Here is a 24809-nt window from a genome sequence, read left to right as displayed (position 1 = left end):
CAAATGTGTAGCCTAACTTTAGCTAGATAACTATAAATAACTAGCTAATTCATACAAAATATAAACAATATAAACCAGTTAGCTAGCAAGAAAACAACAACACAACAAGTGTAGCTAGCTAACGTTAACGTCGTTACCTGGACTAAAACGTTTCCAAGCTCATCTGAGTGTTTATTAAGAATGTCAGCCATTTATTTGACAGTTTCTGTAAAAACACTTTCAAAGGATCAAAGTCTCATTGCATGTGACATGCGGCAATGGTTTGCTAATTGGCTAATTGGCTAGCTATTTATTGTGGTGGAAAGCGTTGACAACTTCCCATGTCAACAAACCCTTTCTCATCCTCTGCCTGGCCCCAGACGAAACGCTGTAACTAAGGCAACGAGACGCTACGTTCACGAAGTGGGGCGAATGGGAGAGGAGAAAAGAGAAGGTAAACAGACTACATATGTAGTTTTGCTAGGTTTTTTTTGTTGCTTTATAGTGTCTGAAAAATAATAATCGCATGAAATTTGCACTTTTATTAAATAGATAGCACATAAATCAGAAGTAGAATCCATGTTTTTTTTCTCATTTCGCGGTGGAATGTGATTGTTGGTCGTCACTAGTTACCACAGACACAAAGCCGTAATTATGGATAAACCCCGCATATTTTTTTTATTTTTTACAATTTATCTTCTTAAAATCTTATTTTAAGCCCAACCCTAATATAAACCACACTGCTAACCTTATGCATAACCCTAACATTAAATTAAGACCAAAAAAAGCACATTTGAGTTTTCATGAATTTTTTCGAAAGAGCAAACGTTAACTTTGTGTCTGACGTAACTATTTAGCAACCGTGATTTTACCTTTTGCACCGGAAGTGATAATGCGGTTTGAGTTGAAAGGTCATACTGACTAGGAAGGTTTGTTGTGCTAACTAGTTTTGCCATCTTTTTACAGCAAGGAACGCTTCAAATATGTCCGCGTCTGAAGATTACGAAGAACAAGAAGACACAGCGACCACTGTTCCATCCGTCCTCATTACGAGCTGTGACATTGGCTTTAATGAACAAGATTTGATAAAACGTAAGTAGATGCAGGGTAGCAAAATGGCCTAACTAGCTAACGTTAGCTAGCTTTAATAAAGCGCAAAATCACTCTTAACAGGCTGCCTAAATAGAAACACACAAACATGTATTATTGTTCATAGAAGCGGTTCATTACTTACATTGTGAATATGTAGTGAAGTTAGCTACTGTAACTAGTTGCTAAGTGATGTAGCCAGCCAGCCCTAGAGCTACCAGCTGACTGAAGCTAAATGTGGGAATAACGTTACAGCTTGTGTGACTGGGAAACATTGAAAAATGTCTGGGTTTTTTCCCCAGAGATTCTAGGCACCACATCGTTGCCAGAGCCGTCCAAGCAGGAGGATACGGTAGTGTGGTACCCATGGACTATCAACAACAAGTATTACACAGCAGACGTCAGCCTCTGTGTGGTGCCCAGTACCTACCAGATGACCTCGGAGATAGCCCAGTCCATGCAGGCTTTCATTGCTTACTTTGACAGCACAGTGGTAAGTTGTGTGTGTGTGTGTGTGTGTGTGTGTGTTCAGACCCCTTTACTTTTTCCACATTTTGTTATGTTACGAACCTTATTTTAAAATTGATTAAATTGTTTCCCTGCCCTCAAATCTACACACAGTAACCCAAAATGACAAGCAAAAACAGGTTTTTAGAAATTTTTGCAAATGTATTAAAAAAAAGACTGAAAAAACTATTGAAATATGACATTTACATAAGTATTCAGACCCTTTACTCAGTACTTTGTTGAAGCACCATTGGCAGTGATTACAGCCTCGAGTCTTCTTGGGTATGATGCTACAAGCTTGGCACACCTGTATTTGGGGAGTTTCTCCCATTCTTCTCTGCAGATCCTCTCAAGCTCTGTCAGGTTAGATGGGGAGCGTCACTGCACAGCTATTTTCAGGTCTCTCCAGAGATGTTTGATTGGGTTCAAGTCTGGGCTCTGGCTGGGCCACTCAAGGACATTCAGAGATTTGTCCCGAAGCCAGTCCTGCATTACCTTGGCTGTGTGTTTATGGTCGTCGAACGTTCCCCCAAGTCTGAGGTCCTGAGCGCTCTGGAGCAGGTTTTCATCAAGGATCTCTGTACTTTGCTCTGCTCACCTTTGCTTCGATCCTGACTAGTCTCAGTCCCTGCCGCTGAAAAACATCCCCAGAACTGTGTTGGTGCCCTTCCCCAGAATTGTGTTGGTGCCCTTCCCCAGAATTGTGTTGGTGCCCTTCCCCAGAATTGTGTTGGTGCCCTTCCCCAGAATTGTGTTGGTGCCCTTCCCCAGAATTGTGTTGGTGCCCTTCCCCAGAATTGTGTTGGTGCCCTTCCCCAGAATTGTGTTGGTGCCCTTCCCCAGAATTGTGTTGGTGCCCTTCCCCAGAACTGTGTTGGTGCCCTTCCCCAGAACTGTGTTGGTGCCCTTCCCCAGAACTGTGTTGGTGCCCTTCCCCAGAACTGTGTTGGTGCCCTTCCCCAGAACTGTGTTGGTGCCCTTCCCCAGAACTGTGCCTCGACACAATCCTGTCTCGGACCTCTACAGACAATTCCTTTGACCTCAATGTGGAGTCTCAAAGCAAAGGCTCTGAATACTTAAGTAAATAAGTTATCTCTGTTTTTATTTGTAATACATTTGCAAACATTTCTAAACCTGTTTTCGCTTTGTGATTATGGTTATAGTTGTGTGTGTAGATCGCTGTATTTAAAATAAAATTAAATGTTATGTTTTATCCGTTTTAGAATCAGGCTGTAACGTAAACAAAATGTGGAAAAAGTCAAGGGGTCTGAATACTTTCTGATGGCGCTGTATATCGGTGGGGTTGGGTACAGCAGGCTGCATCTCAATCGGTGATTCCTCGTATCCTTGCCTCCTACCTACTCAACCCCCGTCCCCTCAGACCTTCAGTGCATTTTGAGAAGGGAGGACCCAACAAGTGTAGGAAAGATATTAATTGAGAGAGCCAAAGACAGACCCGGGTATGTCTATGCTTTAGTAAATCACAGCTGTATTGGCTGGAAACCAAACGGAACCAAACTGGGAAATTTGTCCAATGGAAGCTCTCATTTTTGTTTTGCAAAACATTTTCCATTGCAAAAAGCTTTGCAAAAAAAGTCTGAAAGGTTTTGCAACAGTGTGCAACTAATGAACACACCCCAGGTAACCCTTGTCTCTCTGGGGTCCGACAGAAGGATGGTTTGGAGCGGCTGTCTCCCTGGATATCTGTGGTGGAAGACTTGGCTCCAGAGGTGCTCATCCTGGTCTGTGACCGCGTGTGTGAAAGCGGTGAGTGTTACACAACCTGGGTGGGTGTGTGTACCAGTGTGTACGAATTACTGTGTGTGTGAGGGAGAAACTTGTTCCAAAATTGAACTATACTACAACAACAACAACATCTCTTCTACAGGTGTCAGTAGACATGAGGCACATCAGTGGTGTTTAGCACATGCCTTTGAGTTGGTGGAACTCAGCCCTGAAGACCTGCCAGATGAGGAAGGTAAGAGTATTTGTGTGCTGTTTTTCAAGTAGCAGCAACATTCTGAATTGTGACCACATTTTAATTAAGAGGCTGACCTGCCCATGATACTGCCTCCCGAGTGGCGCAGTGGTCTAAGGCACTGCATCGCAGTGCTAGCTGTGTCGCTACAGATCCTGGTTCGAATCCAGGCTGTGTCGCTGACTGCTGTGACCAGGAGTCCCATGAGGTGGCGCCACAATTGGCCCAGGTTAAGGGAGGGTTAAGGGAGGGTTTGGCCTGGCAAGGATGTCGTTGTCCCATCGCGCTGTAGCGACTTCTGTGGCGGGCCGGGCGCAGTGCACGCTGACACGGTCGCCAGGTGTACGGTGTTTCCTCCGACACATTTCGGCTTTCGGGTTGAGTGGGCGTTGTGTCAAGAAGCAGTGGGACGACCCTCGACCTTCGTCTCTCCCGAGTCCGTTCGGGAGTCCCTGCCGCAGAAAAACATCTACACAGCATGATGCTGCCACCACCATGCTTCACTGTTGGGATGGTGCCAGGTTTCCTCCAGATGTGACGCTTGTTTCTGATGGTCTGAGAGTCTTTAGGGGCCTTTTGGCAAACTCCCTGACCAAGGCTCTTCTCCCCCAATTGCTCAGTTTGGCCAGGCGGCCAGCTCTAGGAAGAGTCTTGGTGGTTGCAAACGTCTTCCATTGAAGAACGATGGAACTGTGTTCTTGGGGACCTTCAATGCTGCAGAAATGTTTTGGTACCCTTCCCCAGATCTGTACCTCGAGACAATACTGTCTCGGAGCTCTACGGACAATTCCTTCGACCTCATGGCTTGGTTTTTGCACTGACATGTACTGTCAACTGTGGGACCTTATATAGACAGGTGTGAGCCTTTCCAAATCATGTCCAATCAGTTGAATTTACCACAGGTGGACTCTAATCAAGTTGTAGAAACATCTCAAGGATGATAAATAGAAACAGGATGCACCTGGGCTCAGTTTCGAGTCTCATAGCAAAGGCTCTGAATACTTATGTAAATAAGGTCTTTCTGTTTTTTATTTTTAATAAATGTGCAAAAATTCTAAACCTGTTTTCCCTTTGTCATTATGGGGTATTGTGATGTCATTATGGGGTATTGTGATGTCATTATGGGGTGTTGTGATGTCATTATGGGGTGTTGTGATGTCATTGTGGGGTGTTGCGAGGTCATTGTGGGGTGTTGCGAGGTCATTGTGGGGTGTTGCGAGGTCATTGTGGGGTGTTGCGAGGTCATTGTGGGGTGTTGCGAGGTCATTGTGGGGTGTTGCGAGGTCATTGTGGGGTGTTGCGAGGTCATTGTGGGGTGTTGCGAGGTCATTGTGGGGTGTTGCGAGGTCATTGTGGGGTGTTGCGAGGTCATTGTGGGGTGTTGCGAGGTCATTGTGGGGTGTTGCGAGGTCATTGTGGGGTATTGCGAGGTCATTGTGGGGTATTGCGAGGTCATTGTGGGGTATTGCGAGGTCATTGTGGGGTATTGCGAGGTCATTATGGGGTGTTGCGTTTAGATTGAGGATTGTTTTTTTTACATTTTAGAATAAGGTATTACATGAATCAGTCGAAGGCCACAGCTGTAGGTGTTCAGATCAGACTCAGTCTGAATGGTTGGTAGTTTACCGTCTGTCTGTCTGTCATTCCTACCAGATGACTTCCCAGAGTCTACAGGAGTGAAGAGGATTGTCCAGGCTCTCAGCGCCAACGTGTGGTCCAGTGTGGAGATGAAGGATGGTGAGATGGTTTCACAATATTATTTTTATATTGTCTCTGTCATGTTTATTTAAAAATATATATATATTCTACTGAACAGATGTAGGTGGACAGTAGGGATTGAATTGTAACCACGACGACACGGTAGACCAGCCAGACCACTGACATCACAATCTTTCCCTAGCAGGTGTGGTTTGGTGAAGCGGAGGTTGATGGACTAACTGTCACTCCTATGCAGACTCAGTGTCATCTCCTCAGCCGTGATCTGAAGCTTTGCCTCCGACTGGTGCTGCTGGGGAGAGAACCGCAGAAATAGAAAACTACTGTATCTCTATGGACAGAACATCTGAGCTCTTGTGTATTTCCAACACACATAATTAGTCTAGTCGAACATACAGACCGCTGTACAGACACTATGGAGACTCTAGTCTAACAGACACTATGGAGACTCTAGTCTAACAGACAGATTGCTGTACAGACACTATGGAGACTCTAGTCTAACATACACTATGGAGACTCTAGTCTAACAGACACTATGGAGACTCTAGTCTAACATACACTATGGAGACTCTAGTCTAACAGATACTCTGGAGACTCTAGTCTAACAGATACTCTGGAGACTCTAGTCTAACAGACACTATGGAGACTCTAGTCTAACAGATACTCTGGAGACTCTAGTCTAACAGATACTCTGGAGACTCTAGTCTAACAGATACTCTGGAGACTCTAGTCTAACAGACACTATGGAGACTCTAATCTAACATTCAGACTGCTGTACAGACACTCTGGAGACTCTAGTCTAACAGACACTATGGAGACTCTAGTCTAACAGACACTATGGAGACTCTAGTCTAACATACACTATGGAGACTCTAGTCTAACAGACAGACCGCTGTACAGATACTCTGGAGACTCTAATCTAACAGACACTCTGGAGACTCTAGTCTAACATTCAGACTGCTGTACAGACACTATGGAGACTCTAGTCTAACATACACTATGGAGACTCTAGTCTAACAGACACTATGGAGACTCTAGTCTAACAGACAGACCGCTGTACAGATACTCTGGAGACTCTAGTCTAACAGACACTATGGAGACTCTAGTCTAACAGACACTCTGGAGACTCTAGTCTAACATTCAGACTGCTGTACAGACACTATGGAGACTCTAGTCTAACATACACTATGGAGACTCTAGTCTAACAGACAGACCGCTGTACAGATACTCTGGAGACTCTAGTCTAACAGACACTCTGGAGACTCTAGTCTAACATACACTATGGAGACTCTAGTCTAACATACACTATGGAGACTCTAGTCTAACATACACTATGGAGACTCTAGTCTAACAGACAGACCGCTGTACAGATACTCTGGAGACTCTAGTCTAACAGACACTATGGAGACTCTAGTCTAACAGACACTATGGAGACTCTAGTCTAACAGACAGACCGCTGTACAGATACTATGGAGACTCTAGTCTAACAGACACTATGGAGACTCTAGTCTAACAGACACTATGGAGACTCTAGTCTAACATACACTATGGAGACTCTAGTCTAACAGACAGACCGCTGTACAGACACTATGGAGACTCTAGTCTAACAGACAGACCGCTGTACAGACACTATGGAGACTCTAGTCTAACATTCAGACTGCTGTACAGATACTCTGGAGACTCTAGTCTAACAGACAGACCGCTGTACAGACACTATGGAGACTCTAGTCTAACAGACAGACCGCTGTACAGACACTATGGAGACTCTAGTCTAACAGACAGACCGCTGTACAGACACTATGGAGACTCTAGTCTAACAGACAGACCGCTGTACAGACACTATGGAGACTCTAGTCTAACAGACAGACCGCTGTACAGACACTATGGAGACTCTAGTCTAACAGACAGACCGCTGTACAGACACTATGGAGACTCTAGTCTAACAGACAGACCGCTGTACAGATACTCTGGAGACTCTAGTCTAACAGACAGACTGCTGTACAGATACTCTGGAGACTCTAGTCTAACATACACTATGGAGACTCTAGTCTAACAGACACTCTGGAGACTCTAGTCTAACAGACACTCTGGAGACTAGTCTAACAGACACTATGGAGACTCTAGTCTAACAGACAGACCGCTGTACAGATACTCTGGAGACTCTAGTCTAACATTCAGACTGCTGTACAGATACTCTGGAGACTCTAGTCTAACATACACTCTGGAGACTCTAGTCTAACAGACACTCTGGAGACTCTAGTCTAACAGACACTCTGGAGACTCTAGTCTAACAGACACTATGGAGACTCTAGTCTAACAGACAGACCGCTGTACAGATACTCTGGAGACTCTAGTCTAACAGACACTCTGGAGACTCTAGTCTAACATTCAGACTGCTGTACAGACACTATGGAGACTCTAGTCTAACATACACTATAGAGACTCTAGTCTAACAGACAGACCGCTGTACAGATACTCTGGAGACTCTAGTCTAACAGACACTATGGAGACTCTAGTCTAACAGACAGACCGCTGTACATACACTATAGAGACTCTAGTCTAACAGACAGACCGCTGTACAGATACTCTGGAGACTCTAGTCTAACAGACACTATGGAGACTCTAGTCTAACAGACACTATGGAGACTCTAGTCTAACAGACACTATGGAGACTCTAGTCTAACATACACTATGGAGACTCTAGTCTAACAGACAGACCGCTGTACAGATACTCTGGAGACTCTAGTCTAACAGACACTATGGAGACTAGTCTAACAGACACTATGGAGACTCTAGTCTAACAGACACTATGGAGACTCTAGTCTAACAGACACTATGGAGACTCTAGTCTAACAGACACTATGGAGACTCTAGTCTAACAGACACTATGGAGACTCTAGTCTAACAGACACTATGGAGACTCTAGTCTAACAGACACTATGGAGACTCTAGTCTAACAGACACTATGGAGACTCTAGTCTAACAGACACTATGGAGACTCTAGTCTAACAGACACTATGGAGACTCTAGTCTAACAGACAGACCGCTGTACAGATACTCTGGAGACTCTAGTCTAACAGACACTCTGGAGACTCTAGTCTAACATTCAGACTGCTGTACAGACACGATGGAGACTCTAGTCTAACATACACTATAGAGACTCTAGTCTAACAGACACTATGGAGACTCTAGTCTAACAGACAGACCGCTGTACAGATACTCTGGAGACTCTGGTCTAACAGACACTATGGAGACTCTAGTCTAACATACACTATGGAGACTCTAGTCTAACAGACAGACCGCTGTACAGATACTCTGGAGACTCTAGTCTAACAGACACTATGGAGACTAGTCTAACAGACACTATGGAGACTCTAGTCTAACAGACACTATGGAGACTCTAGTCTAACAGACACTATGGAGACTCTAGTCTAACAGACACTATGGAGACTCTAGTCTAACAGACACTATGGAGACTCTAGTCTAACAGACAGACCGCTGTACAGATACTCTGGAGACTCTAGTCTAACAGACACTATGGAGACTCTAGTCTAACAGACACTATGGAGACTCTAGTCTAACATACACTATGGAGACTCTAGTCTAACAGACAGACCGCTGTACAGATACTCTGGAGACTCTAGTCTAACAGACACTATGGAGACTCTAGTCTAACATACACTATGGAGACTCTAGTCTAACAGACACTATGGAGACTCTAGTCTAACATACAGACTGCTGTACAGATACTCTGGAGACTCTAGTCTAACAGACACTATGGAGACTCTAGTCTAACATACACTATGGAGACTCTAGTCTAACATACACTCTGGAGACTCTAGTCTAACAGACACTATGGAGACTCTAGTCTAACATACACTATGGAGACTCTAGTCTAACAGACACTATGGAGACTCTAGTCTAACAGACACTATGGAGACTCTAGTCTAACATTCAGACTGCTGTACAGACACTATGGAAACTCTAGTCTAACATACACTATAGAGACTCTAGTCTAACAGACAGACCGCTGTACAGATACTCTGGAGACTCTAGTCTAACAGACACTATGGAGACTCTAGTCTAACAGACACTATGGAGACTCTAGTCTAACAGACACTATGGAGACTCTAGTCTAACATACACTATGGAGACTCTAGTCTAACAGACACTATGGAGACTCTAGTCTAACATACACTATGGAGACTCTAGTCTAACAGACACTATGGAGACTCTAGTCTAACATACAGACTGCTGTACAGATGCTCTGGAGATTAGTCTAACAGACACTATGGAGACTCTAGTCTAACATACAGACTGCTGTACAGATACTCTGGAGACTCTAGTCTAACAGACACTATGGAGACTAGTCTAACATACACTATGGAGACTCTAGTCTAACAGACACTATGGAGACTCTAGTCTAACATACAGACTTCTGTACAGATACTCTGGAGACTCTAGTCTAACAGACACTATGGAGACTCTAGTCTAACATACACTATGGAGACTCTAGTCTAACAGACACTATGGAGACTCTAGTCTAACATACACTCTGGAGACTCTAGTCTAACAGACACTATGGAGACTCTAGTCTAACATACACTATGGAGACTCTAGTCTAACATACACTATGGAGACTCTAGTCTAACAGACACTATGGAGACTAGTCTAACATACACTCTGGAGACTCTAGTCTAACAGACACTATGGAGACTCTAGTCTAACAGACACTATGGAGACTCTAGTCTAACAGACACTATGGAGACTCTAGTCTAACAGACACTATGGAGACTCTAGTCTAACAGACAGACCGCTGTACAGATACTCTGGAGACTCTAGTCTAACAGACACTCTGGAGACTCTAGTCTAACATTCAGACTGCTGTACAGACACTATGGAGACTCTAGTCTAACATACACTATGGAGACTCTAGTCTAACAGACACTATGGAGACTCTAGTCTAACAGACAGACTGCTGTACAGACACTATGGAGACTCTAGTCTAACATACACTATAGAGACTCTAGTCTAACAGACAGACCGCTGTACAGATACTCTGGAGACTCTAGTCTAACAGACACTATGGAGACTCTAGTCTAACAGACAGACCGCTGTACAGATACTCTGGAGACTCTAGTCTAACATACACTATGGAGACTAGTCTAACAGACAGACTGCTGTACAGACACTATGGAGACTCTAGTCTAACAGACACTATGGAGACTCTAGTCTAACAGACACTATGGAGACTCTAGTCTAACATTCAGACTTCTGTACAGATACTCTGGAGACTCTAGTCTAACAGACACTATGGAGACTCTAGTCTAACATACACTATGGAGACTCTAGTCTAACAGACACTATGGAGACTCTAGTCTAACATACAGACTTCTGTACAGATACTCTGGAGACTCTAGTCTAACAGACACTATGGAGACTCTAGTCTAACATACACTATGGAGACTCTAGTCTAACAGACACTATGGAGACTCTAGTCTAACATACACTCTGGAGACTCTAGTCTAACAGACACTATGGAGACTCTAGTCTAACATACACTATGGAGACTCTAGTCTAACATACACTATGGAGACTCTAGTCTAACAGACACTATGGAGACTAGTCTAACATACACTCTGGAGACTCTAGTCTAACAGACACTATGGAGACTCTAGTCTAACAGACACTATGGAGACTCTAGTCTAACAGACACTATGGAGACTCTAGTCTAACAGACACTATGGAGACTCTAGTCTAACAGACAGACCGCTGTACAGATACTCTGGAGACTCTAGTCTAACAGACACTCTGGAGACTCTAGTCTAACATTCAGACTGCTGTACAGACACTATGGAGACTCTAGTCTAACATACACTATGGAGACTCTAGTCTAACAGACACTATGGAGACTCTAGTCTAACAGACAGACTGCTGTACAGACACTATGGAGACTCTAGTCTAACATACACTATAGAGACTCTAGTCTAACAGACAGACCGCTGTACAGATACTCTGGAGACTCTAGTCTAACAGACACTATGGAGACTCTAGTCTAACAGACAGACCGCTGTACAGATACTCTGGAGACTCTAGTCTAACATACACTATGGAGACTAGTCTAACAGACAGACTGCTGTACAGACACTATGGAGACTCTAGTCTCACAGACACTATGGAGACTCTAGTCTAACAGACACTATGGAGACTCTAGTCTAACATTCAGACTGGTTAGAGCCTGTAACTAAGCATTTCACTGTAAGGTCTACGCCCGTTGTATTCGGCGCATGTGACTAATGACATTTGTTTTGAGAACAGAGGGAAGAGGTGGCTGGTGTTCCCTTCGTCTTAATCTCACCAGGATCCTGCCCAACTTACTAATAAAGTACAAACTAACTGTTCGCAGGTGTAAGGATCATAGAGCGCTTGTGGATTTATATGAGAGAGATCTCCTGGCATCCGCCAAACCCAGATTTTTGTCCGTCGGACTGCCAGATGGTGAAGCGTGATTCATCACTCCAGAGAACGCGTTTCCACTGCTCCAGAGTCCAATGGCGGCGAGCTTTACACCACTGCAGCTGACACTTGGCATTGTGCATGGTGATCTTAGGCTTGCGTGCGGCTGTTCGGCCGTGGAAACCCATTTCAGGAAGCTCCCGACGAACAGTTCTTGTGCTGACGTTGCTTCCGGAGGCAGTTTGGAACTCGGTCGTGAGGGTTGCAACCGAGGACAGACGATTGTTACATGCTATGCACGTCAGCACTCGGGAATTCCCGTTCTGTGAGTTTGTATGGTCTACCACTTTGCGGCCAAGCCGTTGTTTCTCCTCAACGTTTCCACTTCACAATAACAGCACTTTCAGTTGACAGGGGGCAGCTCTAGCAGGGCAGAAATTTGACGAATTTACCTGTTGGAAAGGTCACTGAGCTCTTCAGTAAGGCCATTCTACTGCCAATGTTTGTCTATGGAGATTGCATGGCCGTGTGCTCAATTTTTATACACCTGTCAGCAACGGCCGTGGCTGAAATGGCTAAATCCACTCATTTGAAGGGGTGTCCACATACTTTTGTATATATGTGCATTTTACGTTTGTTTAAAATACATCTTAAACTGTTTCTTCATATTGGTTATTGATTTGCACATGTTAAAACTTGTTTGACATTGGCATTTATCAAAATGTCTCGTCAACAGGAAGCCACAACATCATTTTCAAGTTTTAGGAATAGAAATTGATATTTGTATTGTACTTGAATCAGGTAAAAACTGCTGAATGAGTCAAAAAGAACCGCGATTGTTTGATTTTGATATACCAAAACGGTTTTGGTCTGATTCATTCTCTCTCTCTCTCTGTGTGTCTCTCTGTCTCTCTGTGTGTCTCTCTGTCTCTCTGTGTCTCTCTCTGTCTCTCTCTGTCTCTCTCTGTCTCTCTCTGTCTCTCTCTGTGTCTCTCTGTGTCTCTCTGTGTCTCTCTGTCTCTCTCTGTGTCTCTCTGTCTGTCTCTCTGTGTGTCTCTGTGTCTCTCTCTGTGTCTCTCTCTCTCTCTCTCTCTGTGTCTCTCTGTGTGTCTCTCTGTGTGTCTCTCTGTCTCTCTGTGTGTGTGTGTCTCTCTCTCTCTCTCTCTCTCTCTGTGTGTGTCTCTCTCTGTCTCAGAACACAGTGGGGGCTTTGGTCTTATGAGCAGCTTGGTGGCCTCCAGACATAACAACCCACGGCCCAGGCAGGATACACCCCCACCGGTCAGTGAACCAAAGCAGCCTTTATCAAACCTTTCCTCAGGGACCCCCAGCCGTTCCATCCATTTGGCCTGACATGTTCAACATGTCAACCAATCATCACACCTGATTCAACATGTCAACCAATCATCACACCTGATTCAACATGTCAACCAATCATCACACCTGATTCAACATGTCAACCAATCATCACACCTGATTCACCAATCATCACACCTGATTCAACATGTCAACCAATCATCAAGCCCGTCTACTTCAATTAACTACCCATTTCTGGCAAAACATTTCACCATAGTCATTGTTGTATTTTTACAATGGTGTGAATATTCTAAGATTTGACAAACCATTTTTTTCCCCACTTTAATTAATTGTATATTGATTATATTACATAGACCAACAGGTTTGCATTGGTACCCCAGTGCGGCATACTGACTTGTTTGTCTTGTCAGTCCTCCAGTCTGCCAGTAGAGGGTGTAGTAGACAGTGGGGAGCCTCACAGGACTGAACCCAACCCTGACGACCGAGACACACAGGTTGACACCATAGTAGGTGAGTGAGCTGGTTACATTTTAGGAGACGCTATTATCCAGAGAGACTTACAGTTGGTGCATTCATCTGGAGATGGCTACGGGAGAGGAAGCTAAACTTTGTCTCTAAAAACCCATATCGGCAGTCTGTGGGGGTTGGTTGACTATCGGCAGTCGGTGGGGGTTGGTTGACTGTCGGCAGTCGGCGGGGGTTGGTTGACTGTCGGCAGTCGGCGGGGGTTGGTTGACTGTCGGCAGTCGGCGGGGGTTGGTTGACTGTCGGCAGTCGGCGGGGGTTGGTTGACTGTCGGCAGTCGGCGGGGGTTGGTTGACTGTCGGCAGTCGGCGGGGGTTGGTTGACTGTCGGCAGTCGGCGGGGGTTGGTTGACTGTCGGCAGTCGGCGGGGGTTGGTTGACTGTCGGCAGTCGGCGGGGGTTGGTTGACTGTCGGCAGTCGGTGGGGGTTGGTTGACTGTCGGCAGTCGGCGGGGGTTGGTTGACTGTCGGCAGTCGGCGGGGGTTGGTTGACTGTCGGCAGTCGGCGGGGGTTGGTTGACTGTCGGCAGTCGGCGGGGGTTGGTTGACTGTCGGCAGTCGGCGGGGGTTGGTTGACTGTCGGCAGTCGGCGGGGGTTGGTTGACTGTCGGCAGTCGGCGGGGGTTGGTTGACTGTCGGCAGTCGGCGGGGGTTGGTTGACTGTCGGCAGTCGGCGGGGGTTGGTTGACTGTCGGCAGTCGGCGGGGGTTGGTTGACTGTCGGCAGTCGGCGGGGGTTGGTTGACTGTCGGCAGTCGGCGGGGGTTGGTCGGCAGTCGGCGGGGGTTGGTCGGGCAGTCGGCGGGGGTTGGTTGACTGGCGGCGGTCGGCGGGGGTTGGTTGACTGTCGGCGGTTGGTGGATGATAGATTCTGAGTATAAAGACGAGTGGCCATTTTTAAACAATTAAATGTATGGAATCTGAAGCATATTTATAAGGATAATATAATATATAATATATAATAATCCCATTTTAGCCAATGTTTTTATCCAAAGCGACTTACGTAGTCATGCAGGCATACATTTTTCTTATGGGAAGGGCGCAGCGGGAATCGAACCCGAGCGCTAAGCTTTACCAGCTCGCAAAGAGGTCCTTCAGTACGTGTTTTCTGTCTGTAGATCCGATGCTTGACTTGGACATCCAGGAGCTGGCTAACCTGACGGCTGGGGACGCGGAGAACTTCGAACGCCTCTTCACCAAACTGAAGGAGATGAAAGGTACCTGGCTGGAGACGCAAGGGCTGTTCCCTACACAGTGCACTACTGGCACCCTAATCCCTACACAGTGCACTACTGGCACCCTATTCCCTACACAGTGCACTACTGGCACCCTATTCCCTATACAGTGCACTACTGGCACCCTATTCCCTATACAGTGCACTACTGGCACCCTATTCCCTACACAGTGCACTACTGGCACCCTATTCCCTACACAGTGCACTACTGGCACCCTAATCCCTACACAGTGCACTACTGGCACCCTATTCCCTACACAGTGCACTACTGGCACCCTATTCCCTACACAGTGCACTACTGGCACCCTATTCCCTACACAGTGCACTACTGGCACCCTATTCCCTACACAGTACACTACTGGCACCCTATTCCCTACACAGTGCACTACTGGCACCCTATTCCCTATACAGTACACTACTGGCACCCTAATCCCTACACAGTGCACTACTGGCACCCTATTCCCTACACAGTGCACTACTGGCACCCTATTCCCTACACAGTGCACTACTGGCACCCTATTCCCTACACAGTGCACTACTGGCACCCTATTCCCTACACAGTGCACTACTGGCACCCTATTCCCTACACAGTACACTACTGGCACCCTATTCCCTACACAGTGCACTACTGGCACCCTAATCCCTATACAGTACACTACTGGCACCCTATTCCCTACACAGTGCACTACTGGCACCCTATTCCCTATACAGTACACTACTGGCACCCTATTCCCTACACAGTACACTACTGGCACCCTAATCCCTATACAGTGCACTACTGGCACCCTATTCCCTACACAGTGCACTACTGGCACCCTATTCCCTATACAGTACACTACTGGCACCCTATTCCCTATACAGTACACTACTGGCACCCTAATCCCTACACAGTGCACTACTGGCACCCTATTCCCTACACAGTGCACTACTGGCACCCTATTCCCTACACAGTGCACTACTGGCACCCTAATCCCTACACAGTGCACTACTGGCACCCTAATCCCTACACAGTGCACTACTGGCACCCTAATCCCTACACAGTGCACTACTGGCACCCTAATCCCTACACAGTGCACTACTGGCACCCTAATCCCTACACAGTGCACTACTGGCACCCTAATCCCTACACAGTGCACTACTGGCACCCTATTCCCTACACAGTGCACTACTGGCACCCTATTCCCTATACAGTACACTACTGGCACCCTATTCCCTACACAGTACACTACTGGCACCCTAATCCCTATACAGTACACTACTGGCACCCTATTCCCTACACAGTGCACTACTGGCACCCTATTCCCTATACAGTACACTACTGGCACCCTATTCCCTATACAGTACACTACTGGCACCCTAATCCCTACACAGTACACTACTGGCACCCTAATCCCTACACAGTGCACTACTGGCACCCTAATCCCTATACAGTACACTACTGGCACCCTATTCCCTACACAGTGCACTACTGGCAGATGTTGGCTCAATTGTAAATTATCTTAAATGTACAGCGTGCTATAGAGGTTTCTGATTGGATCCAGCCTGCTAGAGAGGTTTCTGATTGGATCCAGCCTGCTAGAGAGGTTTCTGATTGGATCCAGCCTGCTAGAGAGGTTTCTGATTGGATCCAGCCTGCTATAGAGGTTTCTGATTGGATCCAGCCTGCTATAGAGGTTTCTGATTGGATCCAGCCTGCTAGAGAGGTTTCTGATTGGATCCAGCGTGCTATAGAGAGGTTTCTGATTGGATCCAGCGTGCTGTAGAGAGGTTTCTGATTGGATCCAGCGTGCTGTAGAGAGGTTTCTGATTGGATCCAGCGTGCTGTAGAGAGGTTTTTGATTGGATCCCGGCCTTGGTTGTCATTGACATCCTCTGTATATTACAGAACAATGTCATACGACATTGACGGTCTGTTCTTCTCTCTACAGATAAAGCTTCCTGGTTACCTCCTGAACAGAGGAAACTTCATGCTGAGAAGGTAGATAAACACACCATTTTAAAAATGTTTTTTTTTATCAAATTATTATTTGATTTATTTAATTATTATTTTTTAATCAAATTATATTCATACCTGGTTCTTCTGACTGTCGGTGTCAAGCTGTAAATGTCCTCTCGTCATCTGTGTAGATTTTGTGTTTCCTCATCCTGTCCTGGGGGAGGACCAGGACTAATAAACCCTGTAATGGGTGTGAATGTCCTCTTGTCATCTGCATAATGTTGATTGAGGCCAAATGCCTGAAACCTGATTACTTGCTCTGCAGGTTGCCAAGGCGTTTTGGACGGCCATCGGAGGAGACCAGGATGAGATAGAAGGCCTGTCGTCAGGGGAGGAGAGTTAAAGGGAGACTGAGGAGTCACGCTCTTCCTTCCTGTCCCCAGTCCTCCCCTTCCTGTCCCCAGTCCTCCCCTTCCTGGGGCTCCTTTCCTTCCTGTCTCCAGTCCTCTCCTTCCTGTCCCCTGTCCTCTCCTTCCTGTCCCCAGTCCTCTCCTTCCTGTCCCCAGTCCTCTCCTTCCTGTCCCCAGTCCTCTCCTTCCTGTCCCCAGTCCTCTCCTTCCTGTCCCCTGTCCTCTCCTTCCTGTCCCCAGTCCTCTCCTTCCTGTCCCCAGTTCTCTCCTTCCTGTCCCCAGTTCTCTCCTTCCTGTCCCCAGTTCTCTCCTTCCTGTCCCCAGTCCTCTCCTTCCTGTCCCCAGTCCTCTCCTTCCTGTCCCCAGTCCTCTCCTTCCTGTCCCCAGTCCTCTCCTTCCTGTCCCCAGTCCTCTCCTTCCTGTCCCCAGTCCTCTCCTTCCTGTCCCCAGTCCTCTCCTTCCTGTCCCCAGTCCTCTCCTTCCTGTCCTCTCCTTCCTGTCCTTCCTGTCCTCTCCTTCCTGTCCCCAGTCCTCTCCTTCCTGTCCCCAGTCCTCTCCTTCCTGTCCCCAGTCCTCTCCTTCCTGTCCCCAGTCCTCTCCTTCCTGTCCCCAGTCCTCTCCTTCCTGTCCCCTGTCCTCTCCTTCCTGTCTCCAGTCCTCCCCTTCCTGTCCCCAGTCCTCCCCACCCTGGGGCTCCTCCCCTTCCTGTCCCCAGTCCTCTCCTTCCTGTCCCCAGTCCTCCCCTTCCTGTCCCCAGTCCTCCCCACCATGGGGCTCCTCCCCTTCCTGGGGCTCCTCCCCACCCTGGGGTTTTATTCACTAGGAAGCAAACAGAACAATAGGAACTTTTTATTTTTTTGTTGTAAAATGTTTGTCTACGGTGTTAGACTAATGAATATACGCATGGTCTGCTCCCAACTCAGGAACTGTGGACGATGGAGTAGAGACTGGGAGGGACTCTGGCCAGGTTGAAGAGAGGGGAGTGCTTATCGTCATATTATCAATTATTAGTTTCTCTTCCACATTTATTTTTTATTTATTTTTATTTTGTGACACTATCAAAAAGCTAGCTTGGTTCCCAGATCTGTTTAGTGCCATCTTCCCAACCCAGTGACCATACTGAAGGAGCTGGCAAGTCCGGACAAACATCTGGGACCAGGCTAGTAAGCTGTGGGGTGTCCAGTCTGCCCAGGTTCAGGAAGAGACTGAAAAGACTGGCTGTTCCATGGATGTTTAATTAGGATGTTTGGTGTTCATGTGTTTTTCCCTGGTAAAAAGGTCTCAATGTTTTTTGTATAAGTCTCATTTGCAAATGAGGAACAATACAGAAAATACAACTATACACAATTTCAAACCACAATTTTTAAACAGTTAATATTATTGGACTAGTAGCCGGAAGGTTGCAATTTCAAACCCCCCGAGCTGACAAGGTACAAATCTGTCGTTCTGCCCCTGAACAGGCAGTTAACCCCACTGTTCCTAGGCCGTCATTGAAACGGGGGGGGGGGGTCCCCAGGGAGAGGTTTGGAATGGCTGAGGGGGGGGTCCCCGGGGAGGTTTGGAATGGCTGAGGGGAGGTTTGGAATGGCTGAGGGGGGGTCCCCAGGGAGAGGTCCCCAGGGAGAGGTTTGGAATGGCTGAGGGGGGGTTCCCCGGGGAGAGGTTTGGAATGGCTGAGGGGGGGTCCCCAGGGAGAGGTTTGGAATGGCTGAGGGGGGGTCCCCAGAGAGGTTTGGAATGGCTGAGGGGGGGTCCCGGGGAGAGGTTTGGAATGGCTGAGGGGGGGGGTTCCCTGGGGAGAGGTTTGGAATTGCTGAGGGGGGGTTCCCCGGGGAGGTTTGGACACCACGGCCGTAGAATATGGGTTATATTGTGTGTTTTGTCCTTATGTTTGATCGTCCAAATGTTGTTCTGGGTTCCACAGTCACCTTGTAGAAAAGTTACAAAAACTAAAGTGATGTGCCTTTGTAATGTAATCATTAGCAAGACATTACAATTACACTCTGTCTGATTAAAGACCTAAATAAAATCATTAACTGGCGTGCGTTTTGTATTATATTTACACAAGTGGCACCAAATCACTGGAAATTATACATTTAGCACCCCCCGCCCCCAAGGAAGTGAAAATAAACTCTGGCATATTCTCCAACATCCTGCTCCCCCCCCAGTCTTAAGGGTCCATTCAATCTGCATTGTGGAAATGTATGTTTTACAGTGTGATAGAAATTTAAAGGGAATGTTCTTCCTTTAGTGGAGATTCACGGGTCAACCGCTGGTGATGTCGACGTCACATGTTTACGCTGGATCCAATCAGAAACCTCTCTATAGCACGCTGGATCCAATCAGAAACCTCTCTATAGCATGCTGGATCCAATCAGAAACCTCTACAGCACGCTGGATCCAATCAGAAACCTCTACAGCACGCTGGATCCAATCAGAAACCTCTAAAGCACGCTGGATCCAATCAGAAACCTCTAAAGCACGCTGGATCCAATCAGAAACCTCTAAAGCACGCTGGATCCAATCAGAATCCTCTCTATAGCACGCTGGATCCAATCAGAATCCTCTCTATAGCACGCTGGATCCAATCAGAAACCTCTACAACACGCTGGATCCAATCAGAAACCTCTAAAGCACGCTGGATCCAATCAGAAACCTCTAAAGCATGCTGGATCCAATCAGAAATCTCTCTATAGCACGCTGGATCCAATCAGAAACCTCTCTACAGCACGCTGGATCCAATCAGAAACCTCTCTACAGCACGCTGGATCCAATCAGAAACCTCTACAGCATGCTGGATCCAATCAGAAACCTCTACAGCACGCTGGATCCAATCAGAAACCTCTCTATAGCACGCTGGATCCAATCAGAAACCTCTACAACACGCTGGATCCAATCAGAAACCTCTAAAGCACGCAGGATCCAATCAGAAACCTCTAAAGCACGCTGGATCCAATCAGAAACCTCTACAGCACGCTGGATCCAATCAGAAACCTCTAAAGCACGCTGGATCCAATCAGAAACCTCTATAGCACGCTGGATCCAATCAGAAACCTCTAAAGCACGCTGGATCCAATCAGAAACCTCTAAAGCACGCTGGATCCAATCAGAAACCTCTAAAGCACGCTGGATCCAATCAGAATCCTCTCTATAGCACGCTGGATCCAATCAGAATCCTCTCTATAGCACGCTGGATCCAATCAGAAACCTCTACAACACGCTGGATCCAATCAGAAACCTCTAAAGCACGCTGGATCCAATCAGAGACCTCTAAAGCATACTGGATCCAATCAGAAACCTCTCTATAGCACGCTGGATCCAATCAGAAACCTCTAAAGCACGCTGGATCCAATCAGAAACCTCTAAAGCACGCTGGATCCAATCAGAAACCTCTCTACAGCACGCTGGATCCAATCAGAAACCTCTACAACACACTGGATCCAATCAGAAACCTCTAAAGCACGCTGGATCCAATCAGAAACCTCTAAAGCACGCTGGATCCAATCAGAAACCTCTATGGCACGCTGGATCCAATCAGAAACCTCTAAAGCACGCTGGATCCAATCAGTAACCTCTAAAGCACGCTGGATCCAATCAGAAACCTCTACAGCATGCTGGAGCCAATCAGAAACATCTCTACAGCACGCTGGATCCAATCAGAAACCTCTCTACAGCACGCTGGATCCAATCAGAAACCTCTAAAGCACGCTGGATCCAATCAGAAACCTCTCTACAGCACGCTGGATCCAATCAGAAACCTCTCTACAGCACGCTGGATCCAATCAGAATCCTCTCTATAGCACGCTGGATCCAATCAGAATCCTCTCTATAGCACGCTGGATCCAATCAGAAACCTCTCTACAGCACGCTGGATCCAATCAGAATCTATCGCTGTGGCTTTACAGACTGAATAGAGACTTAAATTAAGACAATCGGTGAGACCGTGTAGGAGCAGACCCTGCTAAGTTAGTGACTAATGCTACTATAATGTAGATGTTCATATCTCCATATGCTTTCTATAAATACAGTCTCCCAAGGCTTTTTTTTGGTGTGAATCACTCACCTGGAAGGTAAGAAGCAAAAACAAAAGTAGTGGGATTTAATTTTATTAAAAAGATTGTGGATAACAAAACAGATGAACACAGTAATACATACGTAACATTTTATATGACAATTAGAGGTTAAAAAAAAAGTGGACAAAAATAAGCATCAGTTTCAGAGGGGAAATAAGTACAGACAATAAGATGGTGATTACCTCAAACAGTTTATCTCCTTCTGGAGACAACCAATGGACTACTGGTATGGAGACAACCAATGGACTACTGGTATGGAGAGAACCAATGGACTACTGGTATAGACTACTGGTATGGAGAGAACCAATGGACTACTGGTATGGAGACAACCAATGGACTACTGGTATGGAGACAACCAATGGACTACTGGTATGGAGACAACCAATGGACTACTGGTATGGAGAGAACCAATGGACTACTAGTATGGAGAGAACCAATAGACTACTGGTATGGAGAGAACCAATGGACTACTGGTATGGAGAGAACCAATGGACTACTAGTATGGAGAGAACCAATAGACTACTGGTATGGAGAGAACCAATGGACTACTGGTATGGAGACAACCAATGGAATACTGGTATGGAGAGAACCAATGGAATACTGGTATGGAGACAACCAATGGACTACTAGTATGGAGAGAACCAATGGGCTACTGGTATGGAGACAACCAATAGCCTACTGGTATGGAGAGAACCAATAGACTACTGGTATGGAGAGAACCAATAGACTACTGGTATGGAGAGAACCAATAGACTACTGGTATGGAGAGAACCAATAGACTACTGGTATGGAGACAACCAATGGACTACTAGTATGGAGAGAACCAATAGACTACTGGTATGGAGAGAACCAATGGACTACTAGTATGGAGAGAACCAATAGACTACTGGTATGGAGAGAACCAATGGACTACTGGTATGGAGACAACCAATGGAATACTGGTATGGAGAGAACCAATGGAATACTGGTATGGAGACAACCAATGGACTACTAGTATGGAGAGAACCAATGGGCTACTGGTATGGAGACAACCAATAGCCTACTGGTATGGAGAGAACCAATAGACTACTGGTATGGAGAGAACCAATAGACTACTGGTATGGAGAGAACCAATAGACTACTGGTATGGAGAGAACCAATAGACTACTGGTATGGAGACAACCAATGGACTACTAGTATGGAGAGAACCAATAGACTACTGGTATGGAGACAACCAATGGACTACTGGTATGGAGACAACCAATGGACTACTGGTATGGAGACAACCAATGGACTACTGGTATGGAGAGAACCAATGGACTACTGGTATGTAGAGAACCAATGGACTACTGGTATGTAGAGAACCAATGGACTACTGGTATGTAGAGAACCAATGGACTACTGGTATGGAGAGAACCAATAGACTACTGGTAAATAGTGTTCCACTATAGAACCGCACAGAAATGGACCCGGATCCTCTTGAAGATGTCTCTAAAACGGGCCAGTTTCCCAGACCCACATTAAACCTCCTACTGGACTTATGCTCAATGGAATACCTCAAAATATTTAAAAAAATCACCCAGGACTAGGATGTAGCAGGGAGAAGTTGCCCCTAGACAGGGATCTTGGGTCAATTTTGCATTTCCCCACTAATGACTAGGATTGGGGGAAGGGAAGCTGACCCTAGGGGAAACTGCACCACGGAGCAGACTTAATCTGGGACTAGGAAACCAGCTGGAAATGACACCCCTGTACTAGGAGGGAGAAGACCCAGTAACCATAATGACACCCCTGTACTAGGAGGAGATAAGACCCAGTAACCATAATGACACCCCTGTACTAGGAGGAGAGAAGACCCAGTAACCATAATGACACCCCTGTACTAGGAGGAGAGAAGACCCAGTAACCATAATGACACCCCTGTACTAGGAGGAGAGAAGACCCAGTAACCATAACGACACCCCTGTACTAGGAGGAGAGAAGACCCAGTAACCATAATGACACCCCTGTACTTGGAGAGAAGACCCAGTAACCATAATGACACCCCTGTACTAGGAGGAGAGAAGACCCAGTAACCATAATGACACCCCTGTACTTGGAGAGAAGACCCAGTAACCATAATAACACCCCTGTACTTGGAGAGAAGACCCAGTAACCATAATGACACCCCTGTACTAGGAGGAGAGAAGACCCAGTAACCATAATGACACCACTGTACTAGGAGGAGAGAAGACCCAGTAACCATAACGACACCCCTGTACTAGGAGGGAGAAGACCCAGTAACCATAATGACACCCCTGTCCTGGGAGAGAAGACCCAGTAACCATAATGACACCCCTGTACTAGGAGGAGAGAAGACCCAGTAACCATAATGACACCCCTGTACTAGGAGGGAGAAGACCCAGTAACCATAATCAAACCAAGAACAATCTTTACAAAAACACACCTCTAGAGCTGCCAGCATTTATACCTACCTACCTTTTAGATTAAAAGATCTTAATCTGTATTAAAATAGATCATAATCTGTATTAAAATAGATCATAATCTGTATTAAAATAGATCATAATCTGTATTAAAATAGACCTTAATCTGTATTAAAATATACCTTATTCTGTATTAAAATGGATCATAATCTGTATTAAACCTAGTTACTGGCTAGCTAGGTCTTTATGTCTGTTGTTAGCTAGTTACTGGCTAGCTAGGTCTTCATCTGTGGCTGGTGTTAGCTAGTTACTGGCTAGCTAGGTCTTTATGTCTGGTGTTAGCTAGTTACTGGCTAGCTAGGTCTTTATGTCTGGTGTTAGCTAGTTACTGGCTAGCTAGGTCTTTATGTCTGGTGTTAGCTAGTTACTGGCTAGCTAGGTCTTTATGTCTGGTGTTAGCTAGTTACTGGCTAGCTAGGTCTTTATGTCTGGTGTTAGCTAGTGACTGGCTAGCTAGGTCTTTATGTCTGGTGTTAGCTAGTTACTGGCTCGCTAGGTCTTTATGTCTGGTGTTAGCTAGTTCCTGGCTAGCTAGGTCTTTATGTCTGGTGTTAGCTAGTTACTGGCTCGCTAGGTCTTTATGTCTGGTGTTAGCTAGTTCCTGGCTAGCTAGGTCTTTATGTCTGGTGTTACCTAGTTACTGGCTAGCTAGGTCTTTATGTCTGGTGTTAGCTAGTGACTGGCTAGCTAGGTCTTCATCTGTGTCTGGTGTTAGCTAGTTACTGGCTAGCTAGGTCTTTATGTCTGGTGTTAGCTAGTTACTGGCTAGCTAGGTCGTTATGTCTGGTGTTACCTAGTTACTGGCTAGCTAGGTCGTTATGTCTGGTGTTAGCTAGTGACTGGCTAGCTAGGTCTTTATGTCTGGTGTTAGCTAGTGACTGGCTAGCTAGGTCGTTATGTCTGGTGTTAGCTAGTGACTGGCTAGCTAGGTCGTTATGTCTGGTGTTAGCTAGTGACTGGCTAGCTAGGTCTTTATGTCTGGTGTTAGCTAGTTACTGGCTAGCTAGGTCGTTATGTCTGGTGTTAGCTAGTTACTGGCTAGCTAGGTCTTTATGTCTGGTGTTAGCTAGTGACTGGCTAGCTAGGTCGTTATGTCTGGTGTTAGCTAGTGACTGGCTAGCTAGGTCGT

The 24809-nt window shown here is 46.2% G+C and overlaps 2 protein-coding genes across 6 annotated transcripts in view; one reads left to right on the top strand and one right to left on the bottom strand.

Moving 5' to 3' along the window:
• iqch (IQ motif containing H) overlaps nucleotides 1-437 on the bottom strand; it is a 111516-nt gene extending 111079 nt beyond the window's left edge. Inside the window, exon 1 of one of the 4 annotated variants that reach the window (XM_036968629.1) lies at nucleotides 138-437. In XM_036968629.1, the coding sequence (XP_036824524.1) occupies nucleotides 138-191 (54 nt within the window). In that variant the 5' untranslated portion in view covers nucleotides 192-437. The remainder of the gene's footprint in view (nucleotides 1-137) is intronic. The other 3 variants (XM_036968627.1, XM_036968630.1, XM_036968628.1) reach the window with 3 other exon arrangements.
• Nucleotides 438-858: 421 nt separating this feature from the next.
• Nucleotides 859-17300, top strand: aagab (alpha and gamma adaptin binding protein). 2 transcript variants are annotated; one of them, XR_005040863.1, is made up of 11 exons: nucleotides 859-1071; nucleotides 1371-1561; nucleotides 3246-3342; nucleotides 3464-3553; nucleotides 5207-5290; nucleotides 12921-13006; nucleotides 13453-13552; nucleotides 14684-14782; nucleotides 16728-16777; nucleotides 17061-17205; nucleotides 17266-17300. XR_005040863.1 is itself a non-coding variant. In XM_036968632.1 (10 exons), the coding sequence occupies exons 1-10, from the start codon at nucleotides 963-965 to the stop codon at nucleotides 17136-17138; spliced, it is 984 nt and encodes a 327-aa protein (XP_036824527.1). In that variant the 5' UTR covers nucleotides 859-962; the 3' UTR covers nucleotides 17139-17288. The 2 variants fall into 2 exon arrangements, 1 of the variants encoding a protein (XP_036824527.1); XM_036968632.1 differs by having other exon boundaries at nucleotides 17061-17288.
• The last annotated feature ends 7509 nt before the right edge of the window (nucleotides 17301-24809 follow it).

Source organism: Oncorhynchus mykiss, chromosome 30, assembly GCF_013265735.2.
Source record: "Oncorhynchus mykiss isolate Arlee chromosome 30, USDA_OmykA_1.1, whole genome shotgun sequence".
In the NCBI taxonomy this organism is placed as follows: domain Eukaryota; kingdom Metazoa; phylum Chordata; class Actinopteri; order Salmoniformes; family Salmonidae; genus Oncorhynchus; species Oncorhynchus mykiss.
The sequence above is the reverse complement of the archived record's forward strand: the minus strand, read 5'-3'. Positions and strand labels throughout refer to the sequence as shown.